This window comes from Aotus nancymaae, unplaced genomic scaffold (genome assembly GCF_030222135.1).
Source record: "Aotus nancymaae isolate 86718 unplaced genomic scaffold, 86718_ANA_hifiasm-v0.15.2.pri h1tg000058l, whole genome shotgun sequence".
NCBI classification, from domain to species: domain Eukaryota; kingdom Metazoa; phylum Chordata; class Mammalia; order Primates; family Aotidae; genus Aotus; species Aotus nancymaae.
The window spans coordinates 43,261,865-43,277,785 of record NW_026988472.1 but is presented as its reverse complement, the minus strand read 5'-3'; the positions used below and the strand labels follow the sequence as shown (position 1 = coordinate 43,277,785).

The window sequence follows — 15,921 nt, the reverse complement described above, 5'->3', positions numbered from 1 at the left end:
TTATTGTCTTGGGTTTGGCATTAGGATGTCTTCCGCACATTTTGTAATTTACATCCTGCTAGCACTTTCTCATAAAATCAATGGGGATAAATCTACTCAGAAGTTGAGGTGGAAGGATTATTTGAGCCCAGGTGTTCAAGTCCAGCCTGGGCAACACAGTTAAGACCTTGTCTTTGGAAACATCTAAGAGGATGAAAGTTTTTCCAGTGAAGATTTGAAACAGTTTTTTAAAAGGAGTCATTGAAAGCTAAATTTGAGTTTTTGCTAAGCCCAAAGAGTTGAAGAGTCATCGATTGTCTGCATGAAAGTAATGTGTTAGCCATTCCCTTCTAAGTTGACCAATTCCTAGCGTGAACACCACACATGACTTGATACTTTCTTTGGCTTGTACCTAGTTTCAAGTAGTCTCCTCTCTGTTAAAATTTATATTTTAGATTTGGGTCCAATAAAACTTTAGTTACAAAAACCAACTGACATGGCCTTTGAAGTCAACTTCTGTCACTTACAGGCCAGGTCAGTTGGTTTTTGTAACTAAAGTTTTATTAGAACACAGTCATGCCCATTCATTTATGTATTGCCTATGGCTCATTTTGTGCTACAACAGCAGAGCAGAGTACTTGCCACAGATACTGCATGACCCAAAAAATCTAAAATGCTCACTATGTGGCCCTTTATAGAAAAAGTTTGCTGACTCTTATACTAAGATATCTATATTAAATTTAGTAAAGGTCATTAGAAAAGGGAAATGATTTTTTTTTTTGAGACGGACTTTCACTCTTCTTGCCCAGGCTGGAGTGCAATGGTGCAATCTCGGCTCACTGCAACCTCCACCTCCTGGGCTCAAGCAATTCTCCTGCCTCAGCCTCCTGAGTAGCTGGGATTACAGGCATGCACCACCATGCCCAGCTAATTTTGTACTTTTAGTAGAGACGACGTTTTGCCATGTTGGTCAGGCTGGTCTTGAACTCCCGACCTCAGCTGATTCGCCCGTCTCGGCCTCCCAAAGTGCTGGGATTACAGGTGTGAGCCACCACACCCAGCCAGAAAAGGGAAACAATTCTTAAATTGTGACAACATTTTCTGATATTTTTTCCCTGTTGTGAGAATATCAAGGCTATTTTCAATCACTGTCGGATGGACCCAGGATAAGTAATCCAAATGTGACTGAGTCCTATTTCATGCCTTAGTTTATAAGTGTAATTTGATTTACTGCTTGTCACCCACAAGACTGTCTTTGAAAAGGGGGAAAAATTAGTCATTTGTTTCTCTATGTGACACAATTTTTAAAACTAACTATTCCCTTTGTAAAAGTGGCATGGTTCATTGTTAAAAAAAAAAAAGATAAAATACACACAGAAAAAGAAAAAAATCACAAAGACAGCATTTTGGCGAATACTTGATGCCATGTTGTGCCCATTAACTTCTGTACCTTGTTGCCAAAATTAGTTTTGAGGCTGGGTACAGTGGCTCATGCCTGTAATCACAACACTTCAAGAGGCCAAGGCAGGCAGATCACTTGAGGCCAGGAGTTCGAGACCAGCCTCACCAACATGGCCGAAACCTGTCTCTACTAAAAACACAAAAATTAGCCGGGCACAGTGGTGCACACCTGTAACCCCAGCTACTTGGGAGGTTGAGGCATGAGAATTGCTTAAACCTGGGAGGCGGAGGTTACAATGAGCTGAGATTGTGCCACTGTACTCCAGCCTGGGTGACACAGCAAGAGGCTGTCTTAAAAAATTAATTTTGATAATCATACATTAATTATAAATGATACAAAAAATCAATACCTTTATTTAATAATTACAGCTAGTTTTGAACAACAATAGTATTACCCAGCTTGATTATTTACTGTATGCAATAGAAGTTGGCCCCAGATATTTTCTGGCTGTTTATAAACACTAACTTCATTCATAAACAATATATACCAGTGAGGACACCCAAAATGAATCAGGGCTTCTGATAGCAATTCCCACAAAAAGAACCCCACAGATATTTTGAAATAAGTATGTAGCCTTCCAAAGAGAAAGTTATGAGGGAACTGCATTCTTTTGGATGGTTATTTTAGATCGTGTGTTTTAAAAGAAAAAAGCACTCATAAAACTTGTAAGGTCGCTTTACCATAAATATTTGAAACTGGCTGACTGTTGAAATTCTCTGACCTTGGCCAGCACAGCACAATCGGCACCATTGAGAGAGCACTTGAAACATCTCAGTGCTCTTTTAAGTGCTCTGTGTGTTTTATCCTATTTAATCCTCACAGGAAGTCCATGAGGTGCAAATAATCCATGCTATAGACAGAGAACCTGTGGCTGAGAGGGGTTAAGGAACATCCAGTCTGTAAGTGACAGAAGTCAACTTCAAAGGCCATGACTGACTCACCCCAAATGCCACCCTCCTGACCACCATGACCAGAACCAAGATTTCTTAACCTGGGGTCTGCAATTTCCTGGATGAGTTTTAGGGGACTGTGAACATCCTAAAACTAAGCACAAAAATCCTGTGTATTCACTTTTCCAAAAGGAAGCCCAGTGGCTTTCATCAGATTTCCAAAAGGGCTCCTGACCCATATAAGATTAGGAACCACTGCACCAACAGAAGGGAGAATGTTGTCAATGATTTTATCTTTAAATTTCCACTGAAAGGTAATCTGATTGTACAACGAAATTGTTGCATGCAGCTGCCAAAGCAGAGACAGAAAGGGTGAGGTCATCAATTACTCATTCTTAAGGGTTGGGGCAGGGGCTCACTATACAGGCAGCTGTCACTCTGAGGCTGAATGAAATCCCGGTCAATTCCCAGGAGCAGCTCAAGAATTTTATCTTGGCCCCAAGCTGTTCCTCTGTGGCTGCCCTTGCCATTCACCCATTTTCCAGCAAGCACAGATGTACAGTTATCACGGAACATGGGGAAGAAACCCCAGGCTCCAGAAGGGATGACAGGCTCACCTTCCAAGCCCCACTCATTTCGCTGGGACTCATTTCCCAGGGATCCCTCGCTCTGACCCATAGCCTTCCTGACCTGTTGTGTGAAACTGACTCCACAAACCCTGTACTTTGTGATAACACCTCTCTTCCTTTTTTATTTGGGCCACCTTTGGTGCGGTGCAGGGATCCTGATGTGGGAGGTGTTCAGCCTGGGGAAGCAGCCCTATGACTTATATGACAACTCCCAGGTGGTTCTGAAGGTCTCCCAGGGCCACAGGCTCTACCGGCCCCACCTGGCATCGGACACCGTCTACCAGATCATGTACAGATGCTGGCATGAGGCAAGTGTATTCCCTGGGTGGGCTGGAAGGGGTCCCAGGCACATCGGGGGTGAGTACTGCATCACCACTGCGACAAAGCTTTCCTGAGGGAAAGCACCTGCCATGGAGCAGGAGAAAATGGTCCTCAGCCCCTGTCCTAAAACGTTTGCAATCTAAAACAAGCAATGCAGGTGCCACACAACTTACTCACCAACTTATATCCAGCAGTGTTCTAAGAACATTATAAATATTAACTTACTTATGCATCAGGAAACACACTGAGGTAAGTATTATCATTGCTAAAACTAACAGAAGAGTAAACAAAGGCCCAGAAAGGTTAAGTGACTTGCGCAAGGTCACATAGCTAGTAAGAAGTAGGCTAGCTAGTGCCAGTGTCCCTGTTCTTAACTGCAACACTATAGATACTGCCAGTGTCCCTGTTCTTAAGTCCAACACTATAGAGCTACTCAAGTAGAAAATTTGTAGCAGAGAACATCTAACCACACATAGGGAACACATTATGAACACTATCCTGTCTTCTCTCCCTCTGCCTCCCAAATACTGAATAAAACATTCTATGCAGGTAGAAGATAAGGGTATCTTATGGGGAAGACATGGAGTTGAAGTTTCATGGGATTAATTTGCAAAGCATCCGCTAAGTTCATAGAACTAATGGAGGTTTGTTAAGGAAGTATGAGGCTCCATTTGTGCCCTCACTGAACTCAAAGTCCTGATACACGGACACACACATACACACACAAACACACCACAACAGTGAGACTGAAAACACCAAGCAGTTTATAATCATGTGCCCAAATTAGAAAGACCAGGTTTTTGGCTTGTATTTACCCAAATTAGGAAGACAAGGTTTTTGTCATAACTTTCAATGGCAAAAAAACGCAATTACTTTTGCACCAACCTAATACAAGAAGAGGTCAGAGGAAAGAGAAAGCAGTTTCCTGAGAGAAAGCAGCTTCCTGAATGCATTGGTACCTGATCTGAAGCAGGAAATCTCTACAAAATTTGCTAAGTATGTGAGTGGAGACATTGTAAAAGGGTGTCCAGGTGAGAACAGCACAAGCAAAGGTGTGGAGGCAGGAACGAGCATGGCATGCTAGGCTGGTGCTATCGTTGAAAGGGCTGGAGGTTAAGTTTGGAAGAGCAGGTCTGGCTCAAGTTCTACAAGGGTGAATAACAAGCAGACAAGTGCGAGTCTGGGTTTTTATAGGCAATGAGGAGCCATTGAAGACTTTTCAGCAGTCACATGATAAAAGGAGGCTTTTGAGAACGTTAATCTAAGAGCCCATAGTTCATAATCATTATATGGTACTTCCTCAATGACAAAGTGCCTAATGCCGCATTCATTCATTCACTAGTAAAAGGCAAATCGGTGTAGTGGTGAAGCCTGTGGGTTCTGGCATCAGAATATCTGGGTTGAATCCTTCCCTGAGCACTTACTAGTTATATGAACCTGTACAAACCTATTTTCCAGTGCTTCACTGTAAAGTAATACTTACCTCATAGGATTTTTGTGTTGATTGAATGAATTTTAACATTATAAATCCTTCAGACAGTGCCTGGTACACAGTGCCATTTGTTTGTTATTAATATTGTGTTAATATATAGTTATTAATATATTTACAAAGCACCTATGCACCAGGCAGTATGCTTGGTGCTAAGAATAAATTGATTCATATGACTTAAATAGTTTCTCATCTCTTGTACCTGAGCCTAGACTCCCACTTTCGAAGAGTCACGTAACAATATTTTTTCATTTAGCCTTAAATTATTGCCTGGAATATGAGCACTCTGTAATTTCCCACTCTATAGCATTTGGAACAGTATATAAGATTTCCCCACCTTTTTCTACCCCAGATGTTAACTATGGGAACTATGGATATGGATAGGGATATTCAGACCACAGTGGCCAACAGAGCACTTATGGCAAGGCATCTTGAGGGGGTGGCGATCACCAAAACAATGACCAGCCATACTAAAGGAGAACACTGGAGAAAACAGGAGGAGATGTTAAACTCACCCATCTTGCAGGATGACATTGAAGACTGGTCTTCTGTTGATCTAAGATGATTATTTTGTAAAAGACTTTCTAGTGTACACGACACAATTGTGTCCAACTGTATATAGCTGCCAATTAGTTTTCTTTGTTTTTACTTTGTCCTTTGCTATCTGTGTTATGACTCAATGTGGATTTGTTTATACACATTTTATTCGAACGATTTCATGTTAAACTTCAAATAAATGCTTCCTTATGTAATTGCTTTTCTGCGTCAGGTAGTATATAGCTCTGTAAAAATGTAATTTTAAATAAGCAATAATTAAGGCAGAGTTGATTTTGTAGGGAGTATTAGTCCATAGAGAGAAACTCTGGTCCTTAATAGCCAGCCAGCATCATCCTCTTTCCCAATTTGTAGATGCATTCTATGCTCTTAAGACTTCATCTTCTCCCTGTTAACTGAGATTTCTACCACACCTTTGAATAATGTTTTTCCCCCTCTGGTTATCTGAAGACTGTCCTGAGAGGAAGACATAAGTGTTGTGATTAGTGGAAGCTTTCTAGTAGACCATGTTTATTCTAGATTGTAGTAAAATTGTTAGTAGCTCCTTTTGCTTCGTTCCTGTCTCTGGAAAGCCATTTGGATTACTTTGGTTTTAATCAGTGGTTACCTAGAAAAAGCTTTGTAATCATAACACCATGACTTTAATTCTTGGTAAAAATTCAGATGCACACAGGAAAGGGCACTGTAAACTGGTAGGAGTTATGGTTTAAGAGCATTGAAAGTAGTTATAACTCAAGGATTTTGGCAGAAAGGTATGAGTTTGGTCAAAAGTTAGGTTAAAATTTGAAATAGTGGCAAAATAAGATTTAGTTGTATTCTGTTTTCTCACAGCCACCATAAGACTGAACAAAATATTTTCTGTTTGGGAATTCTGAGGAAGTTGTATTACAGTTAACTGTTAATGCTGTGTGAGTTTAGGAAAAGTCATGATAGTAGATCTAATTTTTAACACAGTTAGTGCATGAACTGAGTAGGTAAACATTTCCATATTCAGACAGGAATAGTGGAAAAGGTGTCTTAGATGTGTTAGTCAATCCAAATGTGACTGAGTCATTAAAGTGGACCTCCTGGTGCATTGAAAAGAAACCATTTTATATCCAGGTGTCAGAGGACCTGGATAAAGAAAAGCTTTGAATTTTGCATTCAGCGTAGTTAGTTGGATTTTGGGACCTTTGCCTCAATGTTAGCTGCTGGGATTGGCATACATGTTCACAGGCAGAGTAGTTGACCTCACACAAATTTATGATTAGGTGACAAGTTGACATTGAGATTGTCCTTTTCCCTGATGAAAAAATGAATAAAGGCTTTTAAAACAACAAACAAAAATGTTGTGTCTAAGATTCTCAGGCAGCCCTAAAGGCTCAGACTGGGTCTGGGTAGAGTTGGTCACTGCCTACAACTAGGCTGACTTACTGCTGTCACCTGTCAGATGAAGAAGAGCAGACAAGGGTTTTTCAGTTGAAGCCCAGAACTTCCCTGGCCCTCCTTACTCTAGCTCCTGGGAATATGACTGCACCATAGGATGGACAGGGGCCCTGAGTTGGGAGTAACTGCCTTCTTCTCACGGTTGGTCCATAAAAGCGTGTGAATTGTGGCAGAATCTGAAGAGAGGTTTGCACAGAGACAACAATATCCAGTTAAAGCATCTTCATCTAATAAGCAGAGCTTATAGACTTGGGTTTTCCCTTCTTTTTTAGATTTTATTTTGTGACTTTCCCAATCCATAAAGAGATTGAAAGAACATTCACAATTTTCATTAGATTTTGATTCATCCTTCTGATAGTTCTGTATGCAAAAACAAGCATGTGTATAGATGTGTGTTTTCTTGTTTCCCTTTCTCTCTTATGAAGAAAAAGTAGCATATGAACTCCTCTCCATAGCTGTTGCCTCACTAGCAATGTAAGAGGGTACCTGTTTTCTTACAATCTCACCAATGGAGCGCACCGTCAAGCTTTTGAATAATTCTTGCCAATCTGATAAGTGAAAACCTAATGGCATCTTAGTGCAGCTTTAATAAAGATATATATATATATATAAAATAGGTTGAGCTTATTATTAGGTTGAGCTCCTTTTCATGTTTTTAAGGATCATTTTGTATCTTTCTGAACTGTCATGTCTTTTTTCTATCAGATTTCAAAGATCTCTACAAATTAGGGAGAGCATTACTTTATCTAAGTTATCAACTTTATTTGATTGAGGGTGGGTGGGTTTTTTTTGACCATGCAAAAGTTTTTCTTAAAATAGTTCAATATATCAATGTTTATTTTTATTGCTTCTGGAAATTGTCATAGATAGGCTTTCTCATGCCCAAATTGTAATGACTTTTGACCAGATTTTCCTCTAGCACTTTTATGATTGCATTATGTTCTATTTATTTTTCTGATCTAGTTTGTGTTTGTTATAGTATGTGGTATTAAATATGGCTGCAAAGATAAAATTTTATGGGACTATTCTGTTTATTTGTTTATTCTGACTATTCTGTTTACAGAAATGCCAGAAGGATGAATCAAAATCTAATGAAAAATGTGAATGTTCTTTCAGTCTTTTTATGGTTTGGGAAAATCACAAAATAAACAGCCCTATTTATTAAAAGACTATCTTATTACCAGGAATGAGATACCACTTTAATGGTGGTGAAATACCACCCTAATACTATACTAGATTTCCATATGTACTTGAATCTATTTGGAGACTTCCTCTTCTGTTCTTTGGTCTCTTTGTTTATGTGCTAACACCACACTGCTCTGATTCTGTAGAGACTTTATGATATGTTTGAATACTAGGTAGGCTAGCACCCCTCATTGCTCACCTTACTTTATAATTTCTTAGCCATTTTTACATATTTTTTAATTCTATAAATAATCAACTTGGTTAGCTTGAAAGAAAGTCATTCATATTTTGGGGGAGATTGTATTTAGTTTATATTTTAAGCTGGGAAATTTGACATCCTTATGATACTGACCTGTCCTAGTGTAGAATGAGAGAGGCTTTTTTTAAAAAAAAATTAAAGACAGAGTCTCACTCTATCACCCAGGCCAGAGTGCAGTGGTACAATCTAGGCTTACTACAACCTCCGCCTTCCAGGCTTAAGTGATTTTCATGTCCCAGCCTCCCAAGTAGCTTGGACTACAATTGTGCACAATCACAGCTGGCTAAGTTTTGTACTTTTAGTAGAGACAGGGTTTTGCCATGTTGGTCAGGCTGGTCTTAAACTCCTGGCCTCAAGTGACCCGCCTACCTTAGCCTCCCAAAGTGCTGGGATTACAGGTGTGAGCCACCGTGCCTAACCTGGAATGCTTTTTTACATAGTCAAGTCTACATTTATGTTTTTTAGCAGTGTTTTAAAGTCATCCTCATTTTAAAGGGGGAGACTTTTATTAGTATTTTTGTTTGTTTGTTTGTTTTGGTGGTGTTGCTCTTATAAATGGGGTTTTCTCTTCCATGATATCTTCTAACTGGTTACTGTAGGTATATGTGAAGGCTATTGATTTTGTATGTTAATTTTATATCCTGCTCTCCTGGTGAATTCCTTTATTCTTTAAGTTGGTTCTAACATTGATACTCTTAGATTTTCCAGGTATACACTAAAATCCTTGCAAATAAAGAAGTTATTGGGGCTCTAATTGTTTTCACCTTCTGATGGCATTGGTTGACACCTTGAACATAATGTTAAGAGTGGTGGTTATAGTGGGCATCGTTGCCTTGCTTCTGACCTCAGTTGAAATGTCTGTTGTGTTTCCACATTTTAAAAGTTGCTATCTTTAGGACTTAGGTATAAATATTTTATATATTTTATCTTAGATCATAACTTTCGCCATCTAAAACATTGGGTTTTTTGTTGTTTTTGTTTAGCTTCCAGAAAAACGTCCCACATTTCAGCAACTCCTGTCTTCCATTGAACCACTTCGGGAAAAAGACAAGCCTTGAAGAAGATATTAGGAGTGCTGATAAGAATGAATATAGATGTTGGCTACCATTTTCATTCATTTTAAGGGAAGTAGCAAAGCATAGTGTAATTTAGCTAGTTTTTAATAGTGTTCTCTCTATTGTCTATTATTTAGAAATGAACAAGGCAGGAAACAAAAGATTTCCTTGAAATTTAGATCAAATGAGTAATTTTGTTGATGCTGCTCCTGACATAACACTTTCCACCCTATAGCAGAAGCACATTTTCAGATTGCAATATAGAGACTGTGTTCATGTGTAAAAACTGAGCAGAAGTGAAAAATTACTTATTGGGCATTCATTCTTTTCTTTATATTGTCACTGTCACAAGAATTAAATATACTACCAAGTACAGAAATGTGGACATTTGCCTTCATATTTCAGTGTTCTCAAACTTTAGTATGCATGATAATCAAATGTAGAGTTTATGAAAACAGATTCCTAGAAACTACCTCCATAAAACCTGGTGGAGGAGGTTTGAGTGCAGCCTGTGAATTTGTATTGTTAGCAAACTCCCAGACGTTACTGAAGCAGTTGTTCTGAACTGTCCTAGGGAACCTCATTACATGGTGGGATATCATTAGGTGGTCCATTATTCAATCTAAATGGCACAATTCTCATCTAATATCCAGATTAGTACAATGACTCTGTATGTCACATATAAAATATAAAACTAAAGTTAAATAATATTAATAAATAATATATTAAATATGTTTCACATAAAGCAAATTTTTAAGATACTAAGGTACAATTTTTAGAATTAATTATTGCTTTCTAATCATCTTGAATCCTTGAGTTTGGGGATCTGGGGCTTCTGGCTAGTTTGATAACTGAAGTTTGTATTTCAGTCTGCTATCTTAACACAAACATGCAGAAGTACTATTTTAGCTTCTCATGCCTATTACATAGTATTTCAGCTTTAAAACTGTACCTGGGATTGCCCTTCCTCACAGCCTGCTACTGAACCCACAGGTTTTAACCTCTTTCTGAGTATTCCATTGTCTTTCTATAATGTCAAGAAGGGAGAGACAGAAATTCTGTGGAGGGCATCATTACAATGAAGGAACACCCCAATTAAACCATGCTGCTATTTTCCAGAGATCAGTCAATCATCTCCTCTCAGAGACATTCATATCCTCTCTCATCCCACTCTATCCTTCAGCCACCAGCTAGTTTCAATGCACTCCCTCTTCCTTATTTGTTTCTTGACATTTCATTAATAATTCCTTCATTTCAACAGATAACTGACACTTGTTAACAGTCTTCTATTTTTTACAGAGGTACACAAATCTCAATTTATAATGAACTGTATGTAACTCAAAATAATCACAGGGCATTTGTATATTTTATTTTTGTAGGTTTTTTTTTTTTTTTTTTTTTTTTTTTTTTAGTATTGATTGTATGATAGGTTCTTTCCTACCCAAGAGAAAAGAAAGAACAGGTGACCCAAACTCTCTTTCTCAATGGACCCAGAGTCCGATGGGGGTGCCAGCTTTTCCTGAACCCCACTCAGAGGATGAGCTCATGCACAAGCTAGGTCTTTCTGGTCTCCTTCTTAAAGATTTTTTTCCTTTCTTCTTCTTCTTTTTGTATTTACCATTTAAAAAAATCCTCTTTATAACAAAATACACGCTTGTTGCAAAAATTCAAACAATACAGAATTGTTTACTATGAAAAGAAGCCAAAGCCCTGCTTAGAATCCCAGCTGCAAAAATCAAGTCAGGCAACAACTTAAGGTACCACTAGAGGTTTATAAGAAAACAAGTCCAGTGATGCTAGGAGGAGCCAAGTAAAAGAACACTATTCATAGTATTTCTCTCTTTTTTTTTTTTTTTTTGAGATGGAGTATGGCTCTGTCACCCAGGTTGGAGTGCTGTGGCGCAATCTTAGCTCAGTGCAACCTCTGCCTCCTGGGTTCCAGCGATTCTCCTGCCTCAGCCTCCTGAGTAGCTGGGACTATAGACACCCACCACCACACCCAGCTAATTTTTGTATTTTTAGTAGAGACGGGGTTTCACCATGTTGGTCAGGCTGGTCTTGAACTCCTGACCTTGTGACCTACCCGCCTCGGCCTCCCAAAGTGCTGGGATTACAGGTGTGAGTCCCTGCACCTGTCAGTTTTTCATAGTATTTCAAACATGCATAATGATTTCTTTTTTTTTGAAACGGAGTCTGGCTCTGTCGCCCAGGCTGGAGTGCAGTGGCATGATCTCAACTCACTGCAACCTCTGCCTCCTAGGTTCAAGCGATTCTCCTGCCTTAGCCTCCCCAGTAGCTGGGACTACAGGTGCATGCCACCACACCTGGCTAATTTTTTGTATTTTTAGTAGAGATGGGGTTTCACTGTGTTAGCCAGCATGGTCTTGATCTCCTGACCTGGTGATCCACCCAACTCGGCCTCCCAAAGTGCTGGGATTACAGGCATGAGCCATGGCACCCGTCCACATAATGATTTTTTTTAATGCCGTATAACTGTGTTTAGTGGTGATTTACAGAATTTATTGTTTTTCTTAAGCAAAGACTCTGCCTATACTCTTTTGGCAGTGATGAAAGAGGCAGACAATGTGGTAAGAAACTTTCCCAAAGGGAAGGCTGCAGAGCAAGTTCAGATAAATCACTTGCTAGGTAAAATTCAACAAATGCTCCTCAGTCTTGCTATTTTCTGACCTGCCAGAAGTCAAACACAAAGTCAAGAGGGTCTGGCAAAATTCGCCTCATATCTACCTGAGTTCATTAAGATACCAACACAGTAGATTTAGCAAGTTGAGTTTCTCAGTTTTTTACTCTATCTTGGGAGTGGGTTTATGAGGAAGAGAGATTGGATCTAAGGCCCCATCTTTACCTAAATGTGGAGAGAGGAGGATTTGAAATGAGGAAGAATAGTTCATTGAGAGACACCACAGAAGAGGAAGCTAGCACCTGCCCTTTCCGGCCTGATCACTATGTTTCTCTGTCTGTGAGCTCCACAATGGCCTTTTTGCATTTGCAATTTCATTGAATCCTTGCTTCCTTATAGCCCAGGGTTTGGCAGTAAAGGGCTTTGTGGGCCATGCTGTCTCTACTTCAACTACTCAGCCCTGTCTGTAGCATGAAAGCAGCCCTAGACAATATGAAAATGAATGGGCGTGGCTGGGTTCCAATAAAACTATATATGGGCACTGAAATTTGAATTTCATATCATTTTCATTTATCTTGAAATCTTTTCTGCTTCCAATTAAAAATGTAAAAATCATTCTTAGTTCACAGGCTAGACAAAAACAGGTGGTGGGGTGGCCAAGCACAGTGACTCATGCCTGCAATCCCAGAACTTTGGGAGGCTGAGGCAGGCAGATCACCTGAGGTAAGGAGTTTCAGACCAGCCTGGCCAACATGATGAAATCCCATCTCTACTAAAAAATATAAAAAATTAGCAGGGTGTGGTGGTGCAGACCTATAGTCCTAGCTACTCGGGAGGCTGAGGCAGGAGAATCACTTGAACCCAGGAGGTGGAGGTTGCAGTGAGCCGAGATCGTGCCACTGCACTCCAGCCTGGGTGACAGAGCAAGACTCCATCTCAAGACAGAGCATGACTCCATCTCAAAAAAAAAAGGTGGTGGTGGGCAGGATTTGGCCCATGGGCCATTGTTTGCCAACTTCCATCCTAGGCCCAGGTACAGGTCCCTCTTTGTTGAGTCTCCAACCTTTCAGAGGATGCTGCTACACAGGAGAAGAACTACAAGCTTTACCTGGTAGGCACAGTGAGGACTGTTCTGGAGAAAACTCCAAAAATAAGCAGGTTTTTCTTTCTGTGTTACAGTTGGACACTATGTCACATGCACATGGGCCCTTTTTGCCATGTCTGAGGAGGCTCATTTGAAGGTGTTAGATGATGAAATTTGTTCCTGTGGAAATTACTTTTGCACTGTGTTGAACCAAGACAAGGACTGAGAACTTCATAAAGACCATTTGGCCACTGCAAAGGATGTTTAGATAGCAGTAGCTTGACAGAAGATTTTCAATATATTAGAGAAGATGGGACATAGGCAAGATAAAAGAAAAAACTGTCCATAAAATGGTTGCTTAGCCAAGGAGTAAATTATATTGTATGTTACCCCAAGCTGTGGGCCCAATGAATGGCAAGATGATGCAGACAGTGATGCGAAATGTTGATTGGATCTCATAAAATAAAGAACCCTATCTCTGCTACCTGGGTATCAGATAATTAAGACATCAAAGATCCTCAAATGACCCTTATTTTGAGGCCATTTTATAGATTATGAAAGTCATACTCTCCTGACTTGGCTAATTGATCCACCATTACCATATAGAATTTATTAAGTACAAAGTCATTCTAACATTATGCTAGTCACCACATAGAATGAGTAAATGGGTAGAGTTCGGATACGCTAATCTATTTAATGTAGTTTTAATCAATCTTTAGGTATGTAGGAAATGTGCTCACACTGGGGTAGGGACTGTGAGAAATATAAAAGCAGCATCAGGTTTGGCTCCTAACCTGATGGTATATACACTGTACACAACTTATTGGGACTAATTTTACAATTGCTTTTTAAAATAAAGCAATTTGAGAATTTGCAATATATCCCGAGACATTTGGATGGTCAGAAGCCCCAGACACTCAGATGATATCTTTGTTCATAGAAGTGAAACGCAGACAAAATGTAAAGAAGCCCCAGAACATAAGTAAGCATAAGGAGTATATAAATCTAGTATTTATTGATTGTCTGCTTTATGCTTAGCACTACTGAAACACTGTGGGCAAATACAAGATTTAAGAGACTGGGTACCCACTTCAGAGGGTGAACATACAGTTGGAATTTCCATTTACTCCACAGTTAGGGAACAGTGGAAATGAGTTTCTATCAGGCTTGCTCCGGGAGTTTACGGAGGTCCCTGGTGTTAGTTTCATGTTGTCAGAGAGATGTTGATCAAGCGGCTTGGAAGTGCAAAAGCAATGTCCTCTACCTGTTCCCTGGATTCTTCTCTCTTCTTTAGACCTGCCACCCTGAAGAAAGCATGATCCATTCCAAACATCACTGTAGGCAAATCACCATACTACTTAGATTAAGTTAATGTGAAGAAAGCACGTCATCCTTCACAATGGATTAAATGAAAGTGAACTACTGCATGCCATTCTCAATCCTTGCAGCTGTACCAGTTCCCAGGCACTGTCCTTACAAGTGATCCATCCATATTCCATACAAGGCCCAACACTTGCTCCCATGATAGATCCTTGTTTTCAACTTCAGAAATTCAACAGACATTTACATTCAGATTATCCCTGAACAGCCTGTGAGACCAAACACACACCTTCCCTATTACACTTTAATATAAAATCCTTATCAGGAAACAAAAGAGAAGTCAAATCCAGAGACAGAAATACATACTGAAAGCCATGTCAATGAAGATGCTCTCTCCTTGGCTGTGTTGTCTCTGAACAGAGTCACAGTTTTGACATTTAATGACATTTTTATCATCTCATATTTTCTCTACCATGAAATTAACATTTACACACAACAAAATCACCTCAAGAAGAAAAACATCAATTTTTCTAAAAGGAGGTCTGAACTTCATCACTGTTTTCGAATCCTGGATTATCTTCTCCTTTATCAATATCAATGTCGGCATAAGGATTTTCTTCACTTCTTGCTTCATTTTTCCTGTGAAATAGAGCAAGGTCACCTTAATATAGTGACGTTAAAATTACTTGTATTGATGAAGAGCAAAAAGTTTGAGGGCAGTCTGTGTTAAGGAGGCTAGAGAGGGGGAACAGGAAGTTTCATAAGTTGTTGATGTGAGTATAAATTGGTATGGCCACTATTGAGGGCAATTTGGCAATATGTATCAAAATTAGCAATTACACATATGCTTTGATCCAGCTTACCCACTGCTAGGATTCACCTTATAGATATACTGGCACACACAGGAAATTAACTATATTAAGCCATCACAATTTTTTAATAAACACAAATATTGGAAACATAAAAATTCACCAGGCCAGGGGCGGTGGCTCATGCCTGTCATCCCAGCACTTTAGGAGGCCGAGGTGGGTGGATCACGAGATCAGGAGTTCAAGATCAGCGTGGCCAAGATGGTGAAACCCCATCTCTACTAAAAATACAAAAATTAGATGGGTGCAGTGACAGATGCCTGTAATCCCAGCTACTCGGGAGGCTGAGGCAGGAGAATTGCTTGAACCCAGGAGGCGTTGCAGTGAGCCGAGATCATGCCACTGCACTCCAGCCTGGGCAACAGAGTGAGATTCTGTCTCAAAAAAAAAAGAAAGGAAGAAAGAAAAGAAAAGAAAAAGTTCATCAATAGACGTCTGGTTAACAAAACTATGATCCATCTGTGAAGTGGGAAATTACATTGCCAGAAAAAAGGAAAAGTTCTTCGTGCAACTAATGTGTAATGATCTCTAAAACACATCAAGTGGGCTGGGTGTGGTGGCTCACATCTATATAAATAAAAATTTAAGGACCTCTTCAAGGAGAACTACAAACCACTGCTCAAGGAAATAAGAGAGGACACAAACAGATGGAGAAACATTCCATGCTCATGGTTAGGAAGAATCAATATTGTGAAAATGGCCATACTGCCCAAAGTAATTTATAGATTCAATGCTATTCCCATCAAGCTACCAATGACCTT

The 15,921-nt window shown here is 39.6% G+C and overlaps 2 protein-coding genes across 3 annotated transcripts in view; one reads left to right on the top strand and one right to left on the bottom strand.

Annotated features, from left to right (window-relative positions):
- The window catches only part of BMX (BMX non-receptor tyrosine kinase), a 59,385-nt gene extending 49,424 nt beyond the window's left edge, over nt 1–9,961 (top strand). For both annotated transcript variants that reach the window (XM_012434695.2, XM_064364510.1), the window contains exons 18-19: nt 3,111–3,268; nt 9,178–9,961. In XM_012434695.2, the coding sequence (XP_012290118.1) occupies nt 3,111–3,268; nt 9,178–9,252 (233 nt within the window). In that variant the 3' untranslated portion in view covers nt 9,253–9,961. The remainder of the gene's footprint in view (nt 1–3,110; nt 3,269–9,177) is intronic.
- A 3,999-nt stretch (nt 9,962–13,960) lies between these two features.
- ACE2 (angiotensin converting enzyme 2) overlaps nt 13,961–15,921 on the bottom strand; it is a 47,473-nt gene continuing 45,512 nt past the window's right edge. The window contains exon 18 of the mRNA XM_012434682.3: nt 13,961–14,930. Coding sequence (XP_012290105.2) covers nt 14,822–14,930 — 109 coding nt within the window. The 3' untranslated portion in view covers nt 13,961–14,821. The remainder of the gene's footprint in view (nt 14,931–15,921) is intronic.